The 20,123-nt window shown below is 49.2% G+C and overlaps 1 protein-coding gene across 2 annotated transcripts in view; it reads left to right on the forward strand.

The window, feature by feature from the left end:
• The first annotated feature begins 3,470 nt into the window (after nucleotides 1-3,470).
• Nucleotides 3,471-20,123, forward strand: part of odad3 (outer dynein arm docking complex subunit 3) — a 32,357-nt gene continuing 15,704 nt past the window's right edge. Inside the window, exons 1-7 of one of the 2 annotated variants that reach the window (XM_038784958.1) lie at nucleotides 3,471-3,634; nucleotides 4,187-4,308; nucleotides 5,683-5,757; nucleotides 10,008-10,187; nucleotides 10,548-10,649; nucleotides 14,709-14,834; nucleotides 16,907-17,029. In XM_038784958.1, coding sequence (XP_038640886.1) covers nucleotides 3,565-3,634; nucleotides 4,187-4,308; nucleotides 5,683-5,757; nucleotides 10,008-10,187; nucleotides 10,548-10,649; nucleotides 14,709-14,834; nucleotides 16,907-17,029 — 798 coding nt within the window. In that variant the 5' untranslated portion in view covers nucleotides 3,471-3,564. Of the gene's footprint in view, nucleotides 3,635-4,186; nucleotides 4,309-5,682; nucleotides 5,758-5,778; nucleotides 5,940-10,007; nucleotides 10,188-10,547; nucleotides 10,650-14,708; nucleotides 14,835-16,906; nucleotides 17,030-20,123 lie in introns of those variants that run through there. The other variant, XM_038784959.1, reaches the window with a different exon arrangement.

The following is a 20,123-nucleotide window of genomic DNA, read 5'->3' on the forward strand; positions in this document are numbered from 1 at the left end:
TCAAGAACCTATCTATCTCTGTCTTAAAGACACTCAGTGATTTGGCCTCCGCAGCCTTTTGCAGCAGAGTTCCACAGATTCACCACCCTCTGGTTGAAGAAATTCCTTCCCATCTCTGTTTTAAAGGATCCTCCCTTTAGTCTTAGATTGTGTCCTCTGCTTCTACTTTTTCCTACAAGTGGAAACATCCTCTCCATGTCCACTCTATCCAGGCCTTGCAGTATCCTGTAAGTTTCAAATAGATCCCCCCTCATCCTTCTAAATTCCAACGAGTTAAGACCCAGAATCCTCAACCATTCCTCATACGACAAGCTCTTCATTCCAAGGATCATTCTTGTGAACCTCCTCTGGACCCTTTCTAAGGCCAGCACATCATTCCTTAGATGCGGGGCCCAAAACTGCTCACAATACTCCAAATGGGGTCTGACCAGAACCTTATACGGCTTCAGAAGTACATCCCTGGTCTTGTACTCTGGCCCTCTCGACATGAATGCTAACATTGCATTTGCCTTCCTAACTGCCGACTGAACAACTGTAACATGACTTGCCAACACTTGTACTCAATCCCCTGGCCAGTGAAGGCAAGCATGCCGTATGGCTCTTGACCACCTTTCCAAATACATTGACATTTCATGGAACGATGGACCTGAATGCCCAGATCCTTCTGGATGTCAATCCTCTGAAGGATTTTGCCATTTACTGTATAATTGACACTTAAACTTGACCTCCCAAAATCCATCACATCGCATTTGTGGGGATTCAACTTCATCTATTTGCAACTCTTAGTGTCACCTGCAGACTTGCTAATCAGACCTTCTCCAGATCACACAAACAACAGTGGTCCCAGCACGGATCCCTGTGGAACGCCACGAGTAAGAGAGCAGGAGAATGGCAAAGGTGAAATCCTAATTTGGAGAACTGGTGCAGAGAGGAAGGCCGAATGGACTCCTTCTGTAGTGTAATGATTGTGTGATCACATGGGAGATAAAGCTGTAATATCTGTGAATCCCATCCGAGCTCAAAACCAACTGGCCTTGGCAGCAATAGACTAGTAAAAATAAGAAGTTGCATTTATATATTTCCTGACTCAGAGTTACCACTTCAGGAGCTTTCAATGCATCATCTGGGTTCACATTGGGATGGGCACAAAAGGAGCTCTGCCCACAGAGGGAGCTTCCTGTACTGAGGGACAGGGCGATAGAGACTCCCTGCCCACAGAGGGAGCTTCCTGTACTGAGGGACAGGGCGATAGAGACTCCCTGTCCACAGAGGGAGCTTCCTGTACTGAGGGACAGGACCATAGAGACTCCCTGTCCACAGAGCTTCCTGTACTGAGGGACAGGGCGATAGAGACTCCCTGCCCACAGAGGGAGCTACCTGTACTGAGGGACAGGGCGATAGAGACTCCCTGCCCACAGAGGGAGCTTCCTGTACTGAGGGACAGGACCATAGAGACTCCCTGCCCACAGAGGGAGCTTCCTGTACTGAGGGACAGGGTGATAGAGACTCCCTGTCCACAGAGGGAGCTTCCTGTACTGAGGGACAGGGCGATAGAAACTCCCTGCCCACAGAGGGAGCTTCCTGTACTGAGGGAAAGGACCATAGAGACTCCCTGCCCACAGAGGGAGCTTCCTGTACTGAGGAACAGGGCGATAGAGACTCCCTGCCCACAGAGCTTCCTGTACTGAGGGACAGGGCGATAGAGACTCCCTGCCCACAGAGGGAGCTTCCTGTACTGAGGGACAGGGCGATAGAGACTCCCTGCCCACAGAGGGAGCTTCCTGTACTGAGGGACAGAGCGATAGAGACTCCCTGTCCACAGAGCTTCCTGTACTGAGGGACAGGGTGATAGAGACTCCCTGTCCACAGAGCTTCCTGTACTGAGGGACAGGGTGATAGAGACTCCCTGCCCACAGAGCTTCCTGTACTGAGGGACAGGGCAATAGAGACTCCCTGTCCACAGAGGGAGCTTCCTGTACTGAGGGACAGGGAGATAGAGACTCCCTGCCCACAGAGGGAGCTTCCTGTACTGAGGGACAGGGTGATAGAGACTCCCTGTCCACAGAGGGAGCTTCCTGTACTGAGGAACAGGGTGATAGAGACTCCCTGTCCACAGAGGGAGCTTCCTGTACTGAGGGACAGGGTGATAGAGACTCCCTGCCCACAGAGGGAGCTTCCTGTACTGAGGGACAGGGTGATAGAGACTCCCTGCCCACAGAGGGAGCTTCCTGTACTGAGGGACAGGGTGATAGAGACTCCCTGCCCACAGAGGGAGCTTCCTGTACTGAGGGAGAGAGCGATAGAGACTCCCTGTCCACAGAGCTTCCTGTACTGAGGGACAGGGCGATAGAGACTCCCTGCCCACAGAGGGAGCTTCCTGTACTGAGGGACAGGGCGATAGAGACTCCCTGTCCACAGAGGGAGCTTCCTGTACTGAGGGACAGGGTGATAGAGACTCCCTGTCCACAGAGGGAGCTTCCTGTACTGAGGGACAGGGTGATAGAGACTCCCTGCCCACAGAGGGAGCTTCCTGTACTGAGGGACAGGGTGATAGAGACTCCCTGTCCACAGAGCTTCCTGTACTGAGGGACAGGGTGATAGAGACTCCCTGCCCACAGAGGGAGCTTCCTGTACTGAGGGACAGGGTGATAGAGACTCCCTGCCCACAGAGGGAGCTTCCTGTACTGAGGGACAGGGTGATAGAGACTCCCTGCCCACAGAGGGAGCTTCCTGTACTGAGGGACAGGGTGATAAAGACTCCCTGTCCACAGAGCTTCCTGTCCTGGTTCACAAAATAAAATGCTGAATGGAAACCACAACAAAATGAAGAGGAAACGGAAACGGTGGTTTCTCAGCAACTGGTTTGTTGTTTGTTGCTGGAGAGATTAGAGAGAGTTCGAGAGAGAGGGAAGAGGGAGATCAGAGGGACAGAGAGAGGGAAAGAGAGGGGGAGGGAGGGAAAGAGAGGGGGAGGGAGGGAAAGAGAGGGGGAGGGAGGGACAGAGAGAGGGACAGGGAAAGTGGGAGGGAGGGACAGAGAGAGGGACAGAGAGAAGGAGAGGGGGAGGGAGGGACAGAGAGAGGGACAGAGAGAGGGGGAGGGAGGGGAGGGAGGGACAGAGAGAGGGGGAGGGAGGGACAGAGAGAGGGGGAGGGAGGGACAGAGAGAGGGGGAGGGAGGGACAGGGAGAGGGACAGAGAGAGGGAGAGGGGGAGGGAGGGAGAGGGGGAGGGAGGGACAGGGAGAGGGACAGAGAGAGGGGGAGGGAGGGACAGGGAGAGGGACAGAGAGAGGGAGAGGGAGAGGGGGAGGGAGGGACAGGGAGAGGGGGAGGGAGGGAGAGGGGGAGGGAGGGACAGAGAGAGGGGGAGGGAGGGACAGAGAGAGGGACAGAGAGAGGGGGAGGGAGGGAGAGGGACAGAGAGAGGGAGAGGGGGAGGGAGGGACAGGGAGAGGGACAGAGAGAGGGGGAGGGAGGGACAGGGAGAGGGACAGAGAGAGCACTCTGACCCCAGGCAGTCAGACAGAGACCCTGGCTTCGGCACATTGCCGGCATTGGGACGATGTTGGACCCACCGCGAGTCCCGGTGCAGGAACAGATCTGGGATTTACAGAAAAAAATCCAGTTATTGGGTAAGTTTAGTTGTTTCATGTCCGCATGAAATTGACGTGGAGACATCCCTTCTGCCCAAATATGCAGCAGCTGGGCACAGACAGGGATGGTCACTGTGGGGAAAGTCTCTGTCCTTTCAATGACAGAGAGAGAGTTTAAACCTCTGGGTGCGGTGGGAAGGGGAGACTAAAGGGGGAAAGGATGAGGAGGGGGGTGGTGAGCAGGTTAAAGTGAGAATGGGAGAGGGGGAATTGTAACGAGAGAGAATAGTGTGTGTGTGAAACAAAGAAGTGAAGAGACAAGAGCAAACTTTTCCTGATATTTGTTGCCACGGATGATTTATTGTATCCGTGATTTGCAAGTAAATGGAGATGAAAATCGGTGTAACTTTGCTGCAAAACGTCCAAGATTTTCTGCAGCAATAGAAGCGCCTCCACCTTCTCTCCAATTTATTGACTTGTTTTGTTATCCATGCGTTACCCATCCCAGGTTATCCTGGATAGATGGTCAGAGAGAGCTGAGATGGTGCTCACCTGCAGAATATCCTAACCTTATTGACTGGCTTCTTTCAGAGGGCGATCGTAAGGCTTATTATGAAAGTTCCCAATGGAAAATCAAGAAAAACAAGGAGTCCATTCAGTATCTCAGACAAGACAACAGGCGCCTGCACAAGATGCTGGCTGGAGCACTGACGGTAAGATCAGGCTGGTCAGACAGGTCACCCTGGGGGTTTGATCCCGCTGACAAACTCACAGATTATTTCATTGGAACAGCTTTTGACCTGTTTGTTTTTAATTGTTTTCATCACAGTGATGGAGAAACAACAAACTGAATTTCTCTACTACCTTTCAATAGGAAATGCCCAAAGGTCTGTCACAGAGAAAAGGAAAAAGTAAGAATATTAAAAAGAATGAATTCTTGTACTATTGCAGGAGAGATCAGAAAAAGTGAGCAGAGACTTAGTTCATGGAATCCATACAGTGCAAGAGGCCATTTGGCCCATCGAGTCTGCACTGACTCTCCGAAAGAGCATCCTACGAGGCCCACTCCCCCTTTCCCCCCCAACCCCACCTAACCTGCACATCTTTGGACTGTGGGAGGAAACTGGAGCATCCGGAGGAAACCCACGCACACATGGGGAGGATGTACAAACTCCGCACAAAGTTAAGTTTAAAGAAAGTGGAGTAAGAGCAGAGGGATAAACAATTTGGTTCACATTCAGGAAGAGGATCCAATGAGAACATTTGAGGTGGCTTAGGATGTAGGAAAAACAGAGGACGCATGGTTGCCTGAGAAGATATATGGCTGGAGGAGATTGAAGCTGTAGTGAGGCAACAGAGACATTTGAAGATGAATGTTTTAAGTTTAATGGGTTGATGACTGAGTTAGCTTAGTGTGAGTATAGGAATCAGCATCAGCACAGCATCATTGAGCGTTGTGACTGGCTGTGTTTTGGGCCAATTGGACTGTATGGAGAGATGATGGAAGGTTGGCAGGACGGTATTGAGGAAATCAAGCTGAAAGATCAAAAAAGCTGGAGTAAAAGTCTCAGTGGCTAAAAGGTTGAAGTGTGCAATGTTGCATAAATAGAAACAGGCAATTTCACTTTGCAGGAAACAACCCCAAAGATTTGCTTGGTCTGATTTCAGCCTGAACACGTGGCTAAGAAGTGGATAGAGTCAGTGGCAAGGGAAATAATTCTGGAGTTTTGTCTTCCCAGAGAGAGGAGATTCTAGTGTCAAACATAGTCAGTAATCAACCTGAAGATCAAGAAGATGAGCAATGTTAGAATGCACCTCATTTTAGTGCACCTCATTTAGAGTCCACTCCCTCCCACCCTGTCCACTCCCTCCCACCACCCTCTCCACTCCCTCCCACCCTCTCCACTCCCTCCCACCACCCTCTCCACTCCATCCCACCCTGTCCACTCCCTCCCACCACCCTCTCCTGTAACAGAAACCACCCTCCCCTGCCCTGCATCAGATCTTACCCCACCCCATCTAAATTTGTATCCTTCTGTCACAAAGATACTGGGATGACTGAAATTAATTTGAATTTTGTGTTTCAGAGTGACGAGAAACTTGTTAAGGATTCATTTCAAGACAGTCGCGAAAAAGCAGCACTAAGGAATAAAAGTGGCACGGTGATTATCGGATTTCCTTGACAGTTCTGGAGGCATCAACTGCAGTTTCCAAACCTCTTGCAAATGGTGAAAAGGGGGAAAGAGAAAATGAAACTAAAATTCTCTGAATTTAATCCATGACCCTGGACATGGAAGAGTTCTCTCCTGTTTGTGATTCTTGGAAGTTTGCTTTGCTCCAGAAGGTGCTGTGGGAGAGAAATGTATTTGGAAAATTGAAATTTACTGCCATTTAATTGGGGGCAATGTACTACCAGGGATGAGACTCGGTAACCAGTCCTTTTTAACATTGTAGCTCAAGATATTTTAAATTCAGTTTGACTACACACTCCCTGCCTTTCTCAACATCAATATACCTGCACCACTAAAGGTATCAGTCAGTTGCTTAGATTTAGAAAGATAGATAGTTTTTTGAAGAATAAAGGAATAAAGGGTTATGGTGTTGGGGTGGGAAAGTGGAGCTTAGTCCACAAAAGATCTGCTTCACAGCACCAGGGACCCGGATTCAATTCCGGCCTTGGTCACTGTCTGTGCGGAGTCTGCACCTTCTCCCCGTGTCTGCGTGTGTTTCCTCTGGGTGCTCCGGTTTCCTCTCAGAATACAAAGATGTGCAGGTTAGGTAGGGTTATGAGTGCAGGGAGAGGGTGGAGGATTGGGCTTGGGTAGAGTGCTCTTTTAGAGGCTTGGTACAGACTCGATGGGCTGAATGGCCTCCTTCTGCACTGTGGGGATTTAATGATAAATCTAATAAAGGATCTGGATCGGCACAGGCTGGGAGGGCCGAATAGCCTGTTCCTGTGCTGTAATTTTCTTTGTTCTTTGTTCTTTATTCTTAATCCCAGTAATAGTGATCATAAAATTATCAATTGTTGTAAAAATCCATCTGGTTCATTAATGCTCTTTACTGAAGGAAATCTGCCATCCTTACCTGGTCTGGCCGACACATGACTCCAGACCCACAGCAATATTATTGACCCTTAACTTGCCCACTGCAATTGACTAACAAGTCACTCAGTTCAAGGGCAATGAAATGAAAATGAAATGAAAATCGCTTATTGTCACGAGTAGGCTTCAATGAAATTACTGTGAAAAGCCCCTAGTCGCCACATTCCGGCGCCTGTTCGGGGAGGCTGGTACGGGAATCGAACCGTGCTGCTGGCCTGCTTGGTCTGCTTTAAAAGCCAGCGATTTAGCCCATTAATACTGGCCTTGGTAACACCACATTCCATGAATTATTATTTTTTAAATAGTGGGATTCTGCATAATGGGAGGGGATTGGGCCCTTTGGAATTCTGTACAATTGGAGTGACGGTGATTTTAGTAACATCGGTCAATTTGTCATTTGGAACTTTTGGGAAATTCTTTCTAGTTTTTGTATCTGAAGAGGTGTAATATTAAGTTTAACATTCTGAAATCAGTAATTCGATTGACTCTGCTCCTGTTTAATTTTTACTTTGAATGTTGATGAGTACGGCGTAAGTCACAGGGCATGGTAGAATAATCTGGAATAATGTGAGAGAACATGTGCCTTTCCAGTAAACAAGTTATAGTAATCCAGCTGTTTCATGTAACCCTTGGGAACACAACATTACCGAACTCTGTGTCTGAGTAAAGCTAGACTCGATTCTTGTGGAGTAAAACTTGACTTTTAGTAACAAGTGCAAGAAAACTATAAAGCGTTTGATAGAGTTGAGTGGGGGTACCTGTGGGAGGTGCTGGAGCGGTTCGGATTCGGGGAGGGGTTCATCAAATGGGTGAGGTTGCTCTACGCGGCTCCGATGGCGAGTGTAGTTACCAATGGAAGGAGATCGGAGTACTTCAGACTCTACCGTGGGACCAGGCAGGGGTGCCCCCTGTCCCCCTTGCTCTTTGCATTGGCGATTGAACCTCTGGCTATGGCGTTGAGGGAGTCAGGGAGGTGGAGGGGTCTGGTGTGGGGCGGGGAGGAACATCGGGTATCGCTGTATGCGGACGACCTGCTGTTGTATGTGGCGGACCCAGAGGGGGGAATGCCGGGGGTGATGGAGCTGTTGGCGGAGTTTGGGAGCTTCTCGGGCTATAAGTTAAATTTAGGCAAGAGTGAGGTATTTGTAGTACACCCGGGTGATCAGGAGGAGGGAATTGGGAGACTCCCATTTAAGAGGGCAGTGAAGAGTTTCAGATACCTGGGGGTGCAGGTGGCCAGGAGTTGGTGGACTCTCCATAAGCTTACTTTTACGAGGCAGATGGAGGAGGAATTCAAAAGGTGGGACGTGCCGCTATCGCTGGCGGGTAGAGTGCAGTCCGTCAAAATGACGGTTCTCCCGAGGTTCTTGTTCCTTTTTCAGTGTTTGCCCATCTTTATCCCTAGGGCCTTTTTTAGAAGGGTGACTAGCAGCATCATGAGCTTTGTTTGGGCGCATGGGACCCCGAGGGTGAAGAGGGTCTTCTTGGAGCGGAGTAGAGATGGTGGGGGACTGGCGTTACCCAATCTCTTGGGGTATTATTGGCCAATGTGTCGATGGTGCGCAAGTGGGTGATGGAGGGGGAGGGGGCAGCATGGAAACGGTTGGAGAGGGCGTCCTGTGGAGGCACAAGCCTGGGGGTCCTGGTAACGGCGCCGTGGCCGCACCCTCCTACGAGGTATACCACGAGTCCGGTGGTGGCGGCTACCCTCAAGATTTGGGGGCAGTGGAGGCGACATAGGGGGGAAGTGGGGGGCTCGATGGAGGCTCTGTTAAGGGGGAACCATCGGTTCGTCCCGGGGAACATGGATGGGGGGTTCCAGGGTTGGTACAGAGCGGGCATCAGACAGCTGAGGGACCTGTTCATTGATGGGAGGTTTGCGAGCCTGGGGGAGTTGGAGGAGAAATTTGGGCTCCCCCGGGGAACATGTTCAGGTATCTGCAGGTAAAGGTGTTTGCTAGGCGGCAGGTGGAGGGATTCCCTTTGCTGCCCGCGAGGGGGGTTAGTGACAGGGTGCTTTCGGGGGTCTGGGTCGGGGATGGGAAGATATCTGATATCTACAAGGTAATGCAGGAGGTGGAGGAGGCGTCAGTAGAGGAGCTAAAGGCTAAGTGGGAGGGGGAACTGGGGGAACAGATCGAAGATGGGACATGGGCTGATGCCCTGGAGAGGGTTAACTCTTCCTCCTCATGTGCGCGGCTTAGCCTCATCCAATTCAAGGTGCTGCACCGGGCCCACATGACTGGGACGAGGATGAGTAGGTTCTTTGGGGGTGAAGACAGGTGTGTCAGGCGCTCGGGGAGTCCAGCGAACCATTCCCATATGTTCTGGGCATGCCCGGCACTGGAGGAGTTCTGGAAGGGGGTGGCGAGGACGGTGTCGAGGGTGGTAGGATCCAGGGTCAACCCAGGCTGGGGACTCGCGATTTTTGGGGTTGGGGTGGAGCCGGGAGTGCAGGAGGCGAAAGAGGCCGGTGTGCTGGCCTTTGCATCCCTAGTAGCCCGGCGGAGGATCTTGCTACAGTGGAAGGACGCGAGGCCCCCAAGCGTGGAGACCTGGATCAATGACATGGCGGGTTTCATTAAGCTAGAGAAGGTCAAATTCGCCCTGAGAGGATCGGTACAAGGGTTCTTTAGGCGGTGGCAACCTTTCCTCGACTTTCTGGCTCAACGATAGGGTACAGGGACAGTAGCAGCAGCAACCCGGGGGGGGGGGGGGAGAGGGGGGGGAGGGGGGGGGGAAGAGGGGGAGGGGGGGGGGAAGAGGGGGGGAAGAGGGGGGAGGGGGGGGAGGGGGGGGAAGAGGGGGAGAGGGGGGAGGGGGGGGGGGAAGAGGGGGAGGGGGGGGGAAGAGGGGGGGAAGAGGGGGAGGGGGGGGGGAGGGGGGGGAAGAGGGGGAGAGGGGGGGAGGGGGGGAAGAGGGGGGGAGGGGGGGAAGAGGGGGGGGGGAGGGGGGGAGACAATATCTATGTTTGCTTATTTAATTTTAATTTATTTTTAAGTTCTCTTGTTTACTGGGTTTGGGGGGGTGGGGGGGGGGGGGGTGTGATACATGTGTTGATATGGTCTTATGGGTGTTATAGTTATTATGGGGTTATATTGTTGCTTTTCATTGTTTGTCATATTTTCTGTAAAAAATTCTAATAAAAATTATTTTTTAAAAAAGTGCAAGAAAAATATTCAGACCAGTCCCAGAATATTCCAACTCCTAGTTTTTAGTTTAATTTAGGCTCTTTAAAAATCTAATGTAACAATTTATAATAAAATATTAATTTAATGAAATGCTTTCCTCGCTCGTTCATTGCTCAGGATGTCATTATGCTGATGGACCAGAAGGTTTGTCAGAAGATTAAGTGCCTGAATGCTCTTAGACATGTGACAGAGACTAAGAAGAAAAATCAGATGGATCTGGAGAGGCAATACAGCAAGAACATCCAGGAAGCCAAGACCATGCAGGAGATCATGGAGAACGTGTCTGAGGATGCGCAGGTGAAGCTGTCAATTCACAGATTATCCTAATGTTGGGAATTGGGGGAGGGGCGGATTCAATGGTAAATGTTTCATGAATTTTGCAACATCTTCTGTAAACAGTGGGACTGAAAGGTGGTCGCCAGTCTGCACACAGACAGCTTCTTTGAGAGTGCGCAATGTGGGTGCAGGGGAAAGCTATTAGATTGAAACTAATAGGTCATTTCTGGCTCTTTATTTTGATCATTGCCACTAAACATTGTGCTGAGTTATTGAGAGCAAATTCAGGATTTTTTTTCATGTTCAATCGAATGGAGCAGTGAGTTGTTAAGTACATCTTTAAATTCTCTCTGATGTCACTCAATTCTTTTTGTGTTTCAGACCTTGCGCCTACTGGAGAATCGTTTAGAGAAAACTCATTTGAAATGTCGTGAGGCACTGCACGTGATGAAGGTGTATCAGAAACTGAAGGCTCATTTGCAGGTATCTGCAACATTACCCTGTTGGAACCTTACACTTTCCAGTGTCACTATAGTGGGAGACAGGATAATGTGATCACAGCATCGAGTTGCTTTCCCAGGTACATGCGCAGGCCCTGCATTGTCATCAATGCAAATGGATGAATTGGAACAGCGACAGCTTGAATAATTGCTTTCCTTACTCCCTGGAAAGTACACGTTAATCAGTAATGAATATTAAGCATATTTATATTGTAGTAATAAAACAAATGCTGGATAAACTCAGCAGGCCTGGCTGCATCTGTCGAGAGAGACAGAGTTAATTTCTTGAATCTAAACGAAGGGATGAGGGCGAATGTTGTCAGAGATTAATGCAGGAGGTCAGAATGTGTGAAAAGTGTAGTGCACAAGAAAACCCTGCAAGCGAAAGACAAATCAGTCGGACATATTTAAAAACCTTGTACCTAAATACACGCAGTGTTCGGAATTTGGTGGGGATCACTAAAACATGGCTGCAGGAGGACCGGGACCAGGAATTAAATATCCAAGGATACTCGGTATTCCGAAAGGATAGACAGTGTGGACCAGGAGGTGGAGTTGCTTTATTGGTTAATAAATACATCAAGGCTGTATTAAGAAATGATATTGGCACTAAGGGCCAAAATGTTTAGTCAATCTGAGTGCAAATAAAAAACAAGGGTAAAAACTCCTTAGTGGGAGTAATTTACAGGCCCCCGAGCAATACTTCCAACGTGGGACATAGAATAAACCAAGAAATAATGAGGGCCTGTGAGAAGGGCACAACGGTAATCATGGGTGAGTTTAACATACATCTTGGCTGGGTTAATCAAATTGGCAAGGGTAGCCTTGAGCGAGATGTCATTGAGTAAATGAAGGATTGTTTCTTGGAGCAATATGTTATGGAGCCAACCAGGGAGCAGGCTATTTTAGATATAGTATTTTGTAATGAAGAAGGGTTGATAAATAGTCTTCTCGCTATGGATCCTCTTGGAAGGAGCGATCACAGCATGCTCGAATTTCAAATTCAGATTGAGCAAGAGAGGACAGAATGCCAGACTAGAGTTTTAGCGTTGGGCAGAGGTAATTATACAGGCCTGAGGAAAGAGTTGGCCCAAGTAGACTGGGCTCAGATAATTGAGGGTCGGACAGTTGAGGAACGATGGTGGATGTTCAGGGAGATATTAAACACCTCTCAATTAAAGTGTATTCCTGAGAGGAAGAGGAATTGTAAAAGGGAGAAAAACGTTCGATGGCTAAACAAGGGGCTGGTTTAGCACAGTGGGCTAAATATCTGGCTTGTAATGCACAACAAGGCCAGCAGCACGGGTTCAATTCCCATTCCAGCCTCCCCGAACAGGCGGCGGAACGTGGCGACTAGGGGCTTTTCACAGTAACTTCATTGGAGCCTACTTGTGACAATAAGCGATTATTATATTATTATTATTACAAGGAAGTCAAAGAGGACATAAAGGCAATAACTAAGGCAGACCATACTGAAAAAGCTAGTAGTAAGCTGGAGATTGGGAGAAATGTAAAATTCAGCAAAAGGCTACTAAAAATAAAATCAAAAAAGCGAAGATGAACGACGAAAGGAAATTGGCATAAAACATAAACACTGATAACAAAAGCTTCTACAAATATATAAAGAGGAAGAGAATAGCTAACGTAAACATTTGCCCTTTAGAGGACGTTACTGCTGAGGAACTAATGGGGAACACAGAGATGGCCGAGGCACTGAACCAATATTTTGCCTCTGTCTTCACGGTAGAGGATAATATTTTTTCCAAAAGCTGCAGTTAATGCAAAGGAACTTGGTGCAATAACCATCACCAGGGAGACGGTATTGAATAGACTGATGGGATTAAAGGCAGATAAGTCTCCGGGACCTGATGGCTTGCACCCTAGGGTATTAAAGGAGGTGGCAGCAGAGATAGTGGATGTGTTGGTTATTATATTTCAAAATTCCCTGGATTCTGGAAGGGACCCGGTGGATTGGAAACACGCGTTAATGAAACGCCCCTATTCAAAAAGGGAGAGAGGCAAAAAGTAGTAAACTATGGACTGGTTGACTTGACCTCTGTGCTGATGAAGTTGCTGGAATCAATCATTAAGGAGGCGACATTTGGAAAGACAAAGCTCAATCCACCATTGTCAGTGTGGCTTTATGAAGGGTAAGTCATGCTTGACAAACTTGCTTGAGGATGTAACCAGCAAGGTGGATAATGGGGAACCTGTGGATGTGGTATATCTGGACTTCCAGAAGGTATTTGACAAGGTGCCACATAAAAGACTGATCCAGAAGGTGAGATAGCAGGCGATTAAAAACAAAGAACAAAGAAAATTACAGCACAGGAACTTGTGGGGCAATCTAGAATGAGAGGTCACGGATATAGGTTGAGAGGCAGTAGATTTAGAACTGAGATGAGGAGAAACTACTTCCCGCAGAGGGTGATGAATTTGTGGAACTCTCTGCCCCATAGTGTGGTGGAGTTTGAATCATTAAATGTTTTCAAGAAGGAGATAGATATATTTCTCATTTTAAAAATGGGTTAAAGGGATATGGGGAACAAGTAGGGAGGTGGATTTTCATGGAAGAGATCAGCCATGATCTGATTGAATGGCAGAGCATCTCAAGTTGCCAACTTCTGCTCCTAATTCCGATCTTCCTGTGCACCTAAAGGAAGTGGTAAAGGACTCTGTGAATTTTCTTTTGAGTATTTTGATGTTGACTTTGCATCCTGGGAGAAGCTCACTCAGGATTGTTGCTCTGGCATAACCAAATAAAAATGTTAGGCCTCTTTGGAATGCTAGTACAGATCAGAGACAGAGAGAGAAACCTAAGGAGAAGTAATCCCAAATCAATAACTCACCCAAAATTCAGTCATTCCTGGCCTGTCCTATTCAAGTAGAAACTTCCAGGCACAGATTGGATCATAGAATCTCTACAGTGCGGGAGGAGGTCTTTTGGCCCATCAAGTCTGCACCAAGCATTGCAGAGAATACCCTGCCTGGGCCCACGCCCTGACCCTATCCCTGTAACCCACCTAACCTTTTGGACACTAAGAGCAATTTAGCATGGCCAATCCACCTAACCTGCACATCTTTGGACTGTGGGAGGAAACCGGAGCACCCGGAGGAAACCCACGCACACACGGGGAGGACGTGCAGACTCCGCACAGACAGTGACTCAAGCTGGGAATCGAATGGATGTATAAATCTGTGTCTTCAGCCAGTGTGTCAGTTTGCTGGCTCTATTCCTCCCCCTCCACTCGGCCATTTTCCCAAGGGTGGCAGGGACAGGTGGAGAGTTGAGCCAGGTAAAGAACAGGACAGATGTATGGGAAGAGATGGATTAGGTTAGGATTGTATTCGCTGGAGTTCAGCAGGGGCTCCAGCCTTTGCCTCGCAGATTGCTTGCAGGCAGGTCTGAAGTCATAGTATCCCTACATTGCAGAAAGAGACCATTCGGCCCATCGAGTCTGCACCGACTGTCTGAAAGAAAACTCCAGCCATGCTCACTCCCCCACTGACCCCTTAACCTAACCTACGCATCTTTTTTTGGACACAAAGAGCAATTTAGCACAGCCAATCCACCTAACCTGCACATCTTTGGACTGTGGGAGGAAACCGGAGCACCCGGAGGAAACCCACGCACACATGGGGAGGACGTGCAGACTCCGCACAGACAGTGGCCCGAGGCCAGAATTGAACCTGGGACCCTGGAACTGTGAGGCAACAGTGTTAACCACAGTGCCACCATGATGCCTCACGGCGGTCACCTCGAAACCCACATTTCAAACTTATTTCACAAGTTGGTCTCCTTTCTGCAAGTCCATGTCTCACATTCATACAAAACAACACTCCAAATTAAGATCCCTTACTATCTCTTTGTGTTGTTCATTCAGCTTCCGATTTACAACTATCTTCTTACAAATGTGGCCTTTCCCATTTACTATTCTTATTTCCTTATGTAGCTCTTGTGGAGGCATCTAGAAATATTTATTTGATCCATCGTTCTGAGGGGGTTTCTGGATATTGTTAATTGTTTTGAATTAATCTCTAGGAAGAGAGTGTGACCTTTCAGAAAAAACTGGACTTACTGGAAGCTGAGATCCTGCAGCAACAACAGGAACTGAAGCAACTGCAGACGATGCACAGCGATGCCCAACTGTCCCGTGATGCTGCCAAGGTAGCAAGTTTGAACACGTTTATTTCATGATCTAATTTGAGATCTTCTCGTTGTGTCTTTGCCGGTAGCACTGGGCAGAGATAGATAATGAAAGCTGAGGCCTGTGTGTGAACTACTTGTTCCCCGATTTGAGATCCGATGTAGGTGCTTGTTAGGAAGTATGCTCATTTCCTGGCCATCCGGGAATGTTAATGTTGGGACAGCAGGCATCCCACAGGGATGGATACGTTGGTGTGTGTGAAAACAATATATTCCCTGAGTGGCATTTTCTTGGCTCTAGTTGATCAGAACATTAAGGCAGCGAGGCACATTAAAACCAGGTGAAGGGCTTGTTCCTAAAATAGAGGCATAATTGAGATTAAAAGCAGTAAGAAAAGATCAGGTAAATAGAGAACATAGAACATTACAGTGCAGTACAGGCCCTTCGGCCCTCGATGTTGCGCCGACCTGTGAAACCCCTCTAAAGTCCATCTACACTATTCCCTTATCGTCCATATGCCTATCCAATGACCATTTGAATGTGTTTAGTGTTGGCGAGTCCACTACTGTTGCAGGCAGGGCATTCCACGCCCTTACTACTCTCTGAGTAAAGAACCTACCTCTGACATCTGTCCTATATCTGTCTCCCCTCAATTTAAAGCTATGTCCCCTCGTGCTGGACATCACCATCCGAGGAAAAAGTAGTAGTATTGCTGAAAAAAGACATGCTGTTGAAGCTTTTTGGCTTGTACTCATCAGGACAATACCGAGTGTAAAGAGAACAATTAGTACTTCATGAGAAGAGAGTGCTGATTTGTTGGCAAGTGGACTCTGATTGGTAGAGGTGTTGTCAAGGAGAACGCATCAGTTAACTGATAACTGCTAGTTAACTGCCAAACTTTGTTTAAATTCAAATCAGCTTAACTCTGGTCAAGGCCAGGGTCATCTGAAGTAGACTGGGCACAAAATAGACGACTGCCACTCACTGGCCATTCCCCAGGCCAATGCCTTGACCAGAGTTAAGCTGATTTGAATTTACCAGTTAACCGTCAGTCACCTGTTAACTGGTGCATTGTCCATGGTAATGGCAAACTGGCATTTGAATCAGCAACATGACGGGGCAGCATTCTCCCCTACCCGGCGTGACGGAGGGTCCCGGCGTAGGGGAGTGGCGCCAACCATTCAGGGGTCGGGAAATTGTTTTGGGAATAGTGAGCATAATATCATCAGATTTAGAATGGTTATGGTAAAGGGCAACATCTAATTGAATGTAAAACAAATTAACTGGAGCTAACTTCAGTGAGTTGAAAAGGGGCTTGACCCAGGCCGATTGCAATCCAAAATTGGTCTGCAATTGAACAATGAGAGCCCTCAAAGATGAGATGATTTGGGTACAGAGTAGATACATTCTGGGGAGGAATAGTATCGAAAACATCGCTCGCTGGATGAGTAAAGGACATGAAAGGTAAAATGAAACAAATGAAGGAGGTTTATGACAATTGTAAAGCTACCTGGAGAACCGGACTGAACATGGAAATATAGCTGCAAGATGAAACGTTAAATGAGGGGCAACCAGACAATATAAGAATAGAATTAGCCTTTAGTTTAAACAGGATATCCTGGTTCGCAGTGGGTGCAGGTCCTGCCTCTGAGCAAGGCACCCTGGCTTCGAGTCTCACTCCAGGACTAGATGCCACAGAAATTGCATTCATAACATGGCCAAATAGACTGATTATCAACCTGCTGGTCCTTCTGACCGGCCTATAGCAGGTTGTGAGAGCAGAAGAGACTCCTGGTCAACTTTATTGGTGGGAGGTGACATCCATCCCCAAGCTTCAGCCTCTGATCCAAACAATCTGTGCCAGGAAAAACAAGCTATAGGAACAATGATGCAAATGTTTGCTTTGCCTGCCTCATGTATCTCTAGACACGAGAAGTCGTCTAAGTCTGACATAAACCAGAACTTAAAAGAGGGCTCTGGAATATATGTGTTGATGATGCTGGAATCGGAGGATATCACTTCAGTAATTGTGTTGTAACACCACCTCCTATATTGTAATGGTTAATAGTATCTGTGTGACTACACCGTATAGGGTGAGCTCCAGCAGCACGAGGAGGTTATGCATAAGGAGCGGCGGGAACGCGAACGGATTCTTTCAGAATACAAGAAACTAGCTGAAGAGAAAAGAACACAAGCAGAACGTGCGGAGAGACGGGTAAGAATCACGTAGGAGGCCTTTTATTGGTGCATATATACGGTAAATAAATATACAAATGAGAATTGTCCATATTTATATTACTGCATAGACATTGTGTATAAACATATCCAACAAGGAACAGGAGTAGGCCATTCGGCCCATCGCCATTTAATAAGATCGCAGCTGGTCTGATAGTAGCCTCAAATCTACATCCTGCCTCCCCCCTGGTATCCTGCCACCTCCTTGATTACCCGAATCTGTCCACCTCTGGGTGTGATTCTCCGCACCCCACGCCGGGTGGGAGAATCGCGGGAGGGCCGGGCGAATCACGCCATGCCGCCCTGGCACCCCCCTGCGATTCTCTCACCCCCCCAAAAAATGGCGTGTCGTGTTTTTCGACAGGCCACTCAGAGAATCGCCGCTCGCCGATTCTCACGGTGACCGGAGATTCTCCGGCCGGGATGGGCCGAGCGGCCTGCCAAACCCGACCGGTTCACGCCGGCGCCAACCACACCTGGGAGGCAGAGGGAGGATCGAGCACCACGGGCGTGCTCAGCAGATGTTCGGCCCGCGATCGGTGCCCACCGATCGTCGGGCCGGCGTCTCCAAGAGACGCACTCTTTTCCGTCCGCCGCCCCGCAAGATCAAGCCGCCATGTCTTGCGGGGGCAGCGGAGGGGAAGACGGCAACCGCGCATACGCGGGTTGGAGCCGGCCAATCTGCGCATGCGCGGCTGACGTCACTTCGGCGCCGCCCGCCGCGTCATTCCCGGCGTGCCGCTTTGATGCAAGCGTCAAGGCCGGGCGTTCGGGATTCACGCACCGCCGCTCCTATCGCCCTGGGGGGGGGGGGAGAATAGAGTGCGAGGAGCGGCCTCCGACGCCGGAGTGAAACACTCCGGGTTTCACTCCGGCGTCGGCACTCAGTCTCCCGTTGGGAGAATCGCGCCCTCCGGGTTTCACTCCGCCATCGGCACTCAGTCTCCCGTTGGGAGAATCGCGCCCTCCGGGTTTCACTCCGGCGTCGGCACTCAGTCTCCCGTTGGGAGAATCGCGCCCTCCGGGTTTCACTCCGCCATCGGCACTCAGTCTCCGTTGGGAGAATCGCGCCCTCCGGGTTTCACTCCGGCGTCGGCACTCAGTCTCCCGTTGGGAGAATCGCGCCCTCCGGGTTTCACTCCGCCATCGGCACTCAGTCTCCCGTTGGGAGAATCGCGCCCTCCGGGTTTCACTCCGGCGTCGGCACTCAGTCTCCCGTTGGGAGAATCGCGCCCTCTGCCTCCACTGCCTTTTCAGGAAGAGAGTTCTGGAGACTTTTCAGTCTCCGAGTGAAAACATTTCACTTCATCTCAGTTTTAAATGAGTGACCCCTTATTTTTAAACACTGATCATTAGCTTTAGATTCTCCCACAAGAGGAAACATCGTCACTGCAACCACCCTGTCGAGACTCCTCAGGATCCTGTACGTTTCAGTCAAATCACCTCTTACACTTCTTAACTCCAGCATATGCAACCCCAGCCCGTTCTGTCTTTCCTCATAAACCATCGCCCATTCCAGCTGCTCATCTAGTAAACCTTCTCTGACTCGTGCCCAACACATTCACTTCCTTCCTTAAATAAGGTGGCAAATATTGGGCAGGATTCTCCGTTTGGGAGTCTCCGCCGCAGTAGACTTGCTCCTGGTCTGGCGCTCGGAAGGGATTCACTCGCCGTTTCCATGTATTTTATCAAATGTCTTCTGTTTTCTGTATGAGTGATGGTAATATTGATATCTAATAATTGAACTCCCAACAATCCCAGTTCAGCCAGGATACTGCTTCTGAACTTCAAATCACTGCCATACTGGGCAGCATGGTGGCACAGTGGTTAGCATTATCAAATCACTGTCATACTGGGCAGCATGGTGGCACAGTGGTTAGCATTATCAAATCACTGTCATACTGGGCAGCATGGTGGCACAGTGGTTAGCATTATCAAATCACTGCCATACTGGGCAGCATGGTGGCACAGTGGTTAGCATTATCAAATCACTGTCATACTGGGCAGCATGGTGGCACAGTGGTTAGCATTATCAAATCACTGCCATACTGGGCAGCATGGTGGCACAGTGCTTAGCATTATCAAATCACTGTCATACTGGGCAGCATGGTGGCACAGTGGTTAGCATTATCAAATCACTGTCATACTGGGCAGCATGGTGGCACAGTGGTTAGCATTATCAAATCACTGTCATACTGGGCAGCATGGTGGCACAGTGCTTAGCATTATCAAATCACTGTCATACTGGGCAGCATGGTGGCACAGTGGTTAGCATTATCAAATCACTGTCATACTGGGCAGCATGGTGGCACAGTGCTTAGCATTATCAAATCACTGTCATACTGGGCAGCATGGTGGCACAGTGGTTAGCATTATCAAATCACTGTCATACTGGGCAGCATGGTGGCACAGTGCTTAGCATTATCAAATCACTGTCATACTGGGCAGCATGGTGGCACAGTGGTTAGCATTATCAAATCACTGTCATACTGGGCAGCATGGTGGCACAGTGGTTAGCATTATCAAATCACTGTCATACTGGGCAGCATGGTGGCACAGTGGTTAGCATTATCAAATCACTGTCATACTGGGCAGCATGGTGGCACAGTGCTTAGCATTATCAAATCACTGTCATACTGGGCAGCATGGTGGCACAGTGGTTAGCATTATCAAATCACTGCCATACTGGGCAGCATGGTGGCACAGTGGTTAGCATTATCAAATCACTGCCATACTGGGCAGCACGGTGGCACAGTGGTTAGCATTATCAAATCACTGTCATACTGCCCAGTAAATCGTGCACCACCAAAGGAACATTGATCACCTGGAGCCAGGAACTGGGGGTGGGATTCCCTGAGCCCACGCCGGGTCGGAGAATTCGCGGGCCGGGTGCCAATCGCACGACGCCGCCCCGATGCCAGTCCGCTGAATCTCCGGTGACTGGAGAATCGGCAGCATTGGCGTCGGCGCCGGAGCCCCCCCCCCCCCCCCCCCCCCCCCCAGCGATTCTCCGCTAGGGATGGGCCGAGTGGCCGGCCAGAAAAGCCCGAGTCCCGCTGGCACTGTTCCCATCT

The sequence above is a fragment of the Scyliorhinus canicula genome, chromosome 25 (genome assembly GCF_902713615.1).
Source record: "Scyliorhinus canicula chromosome 25, sScyCan1.1, whole genome shotgun sequence".
Taxonomy (NCBI): Eukaryota; Metazoa; Chordata; class Chondrichthyes; order Carcharhiniformes; family Scyliorhinidae; genus Scyliorhinus; species Scyliorhinus canicula.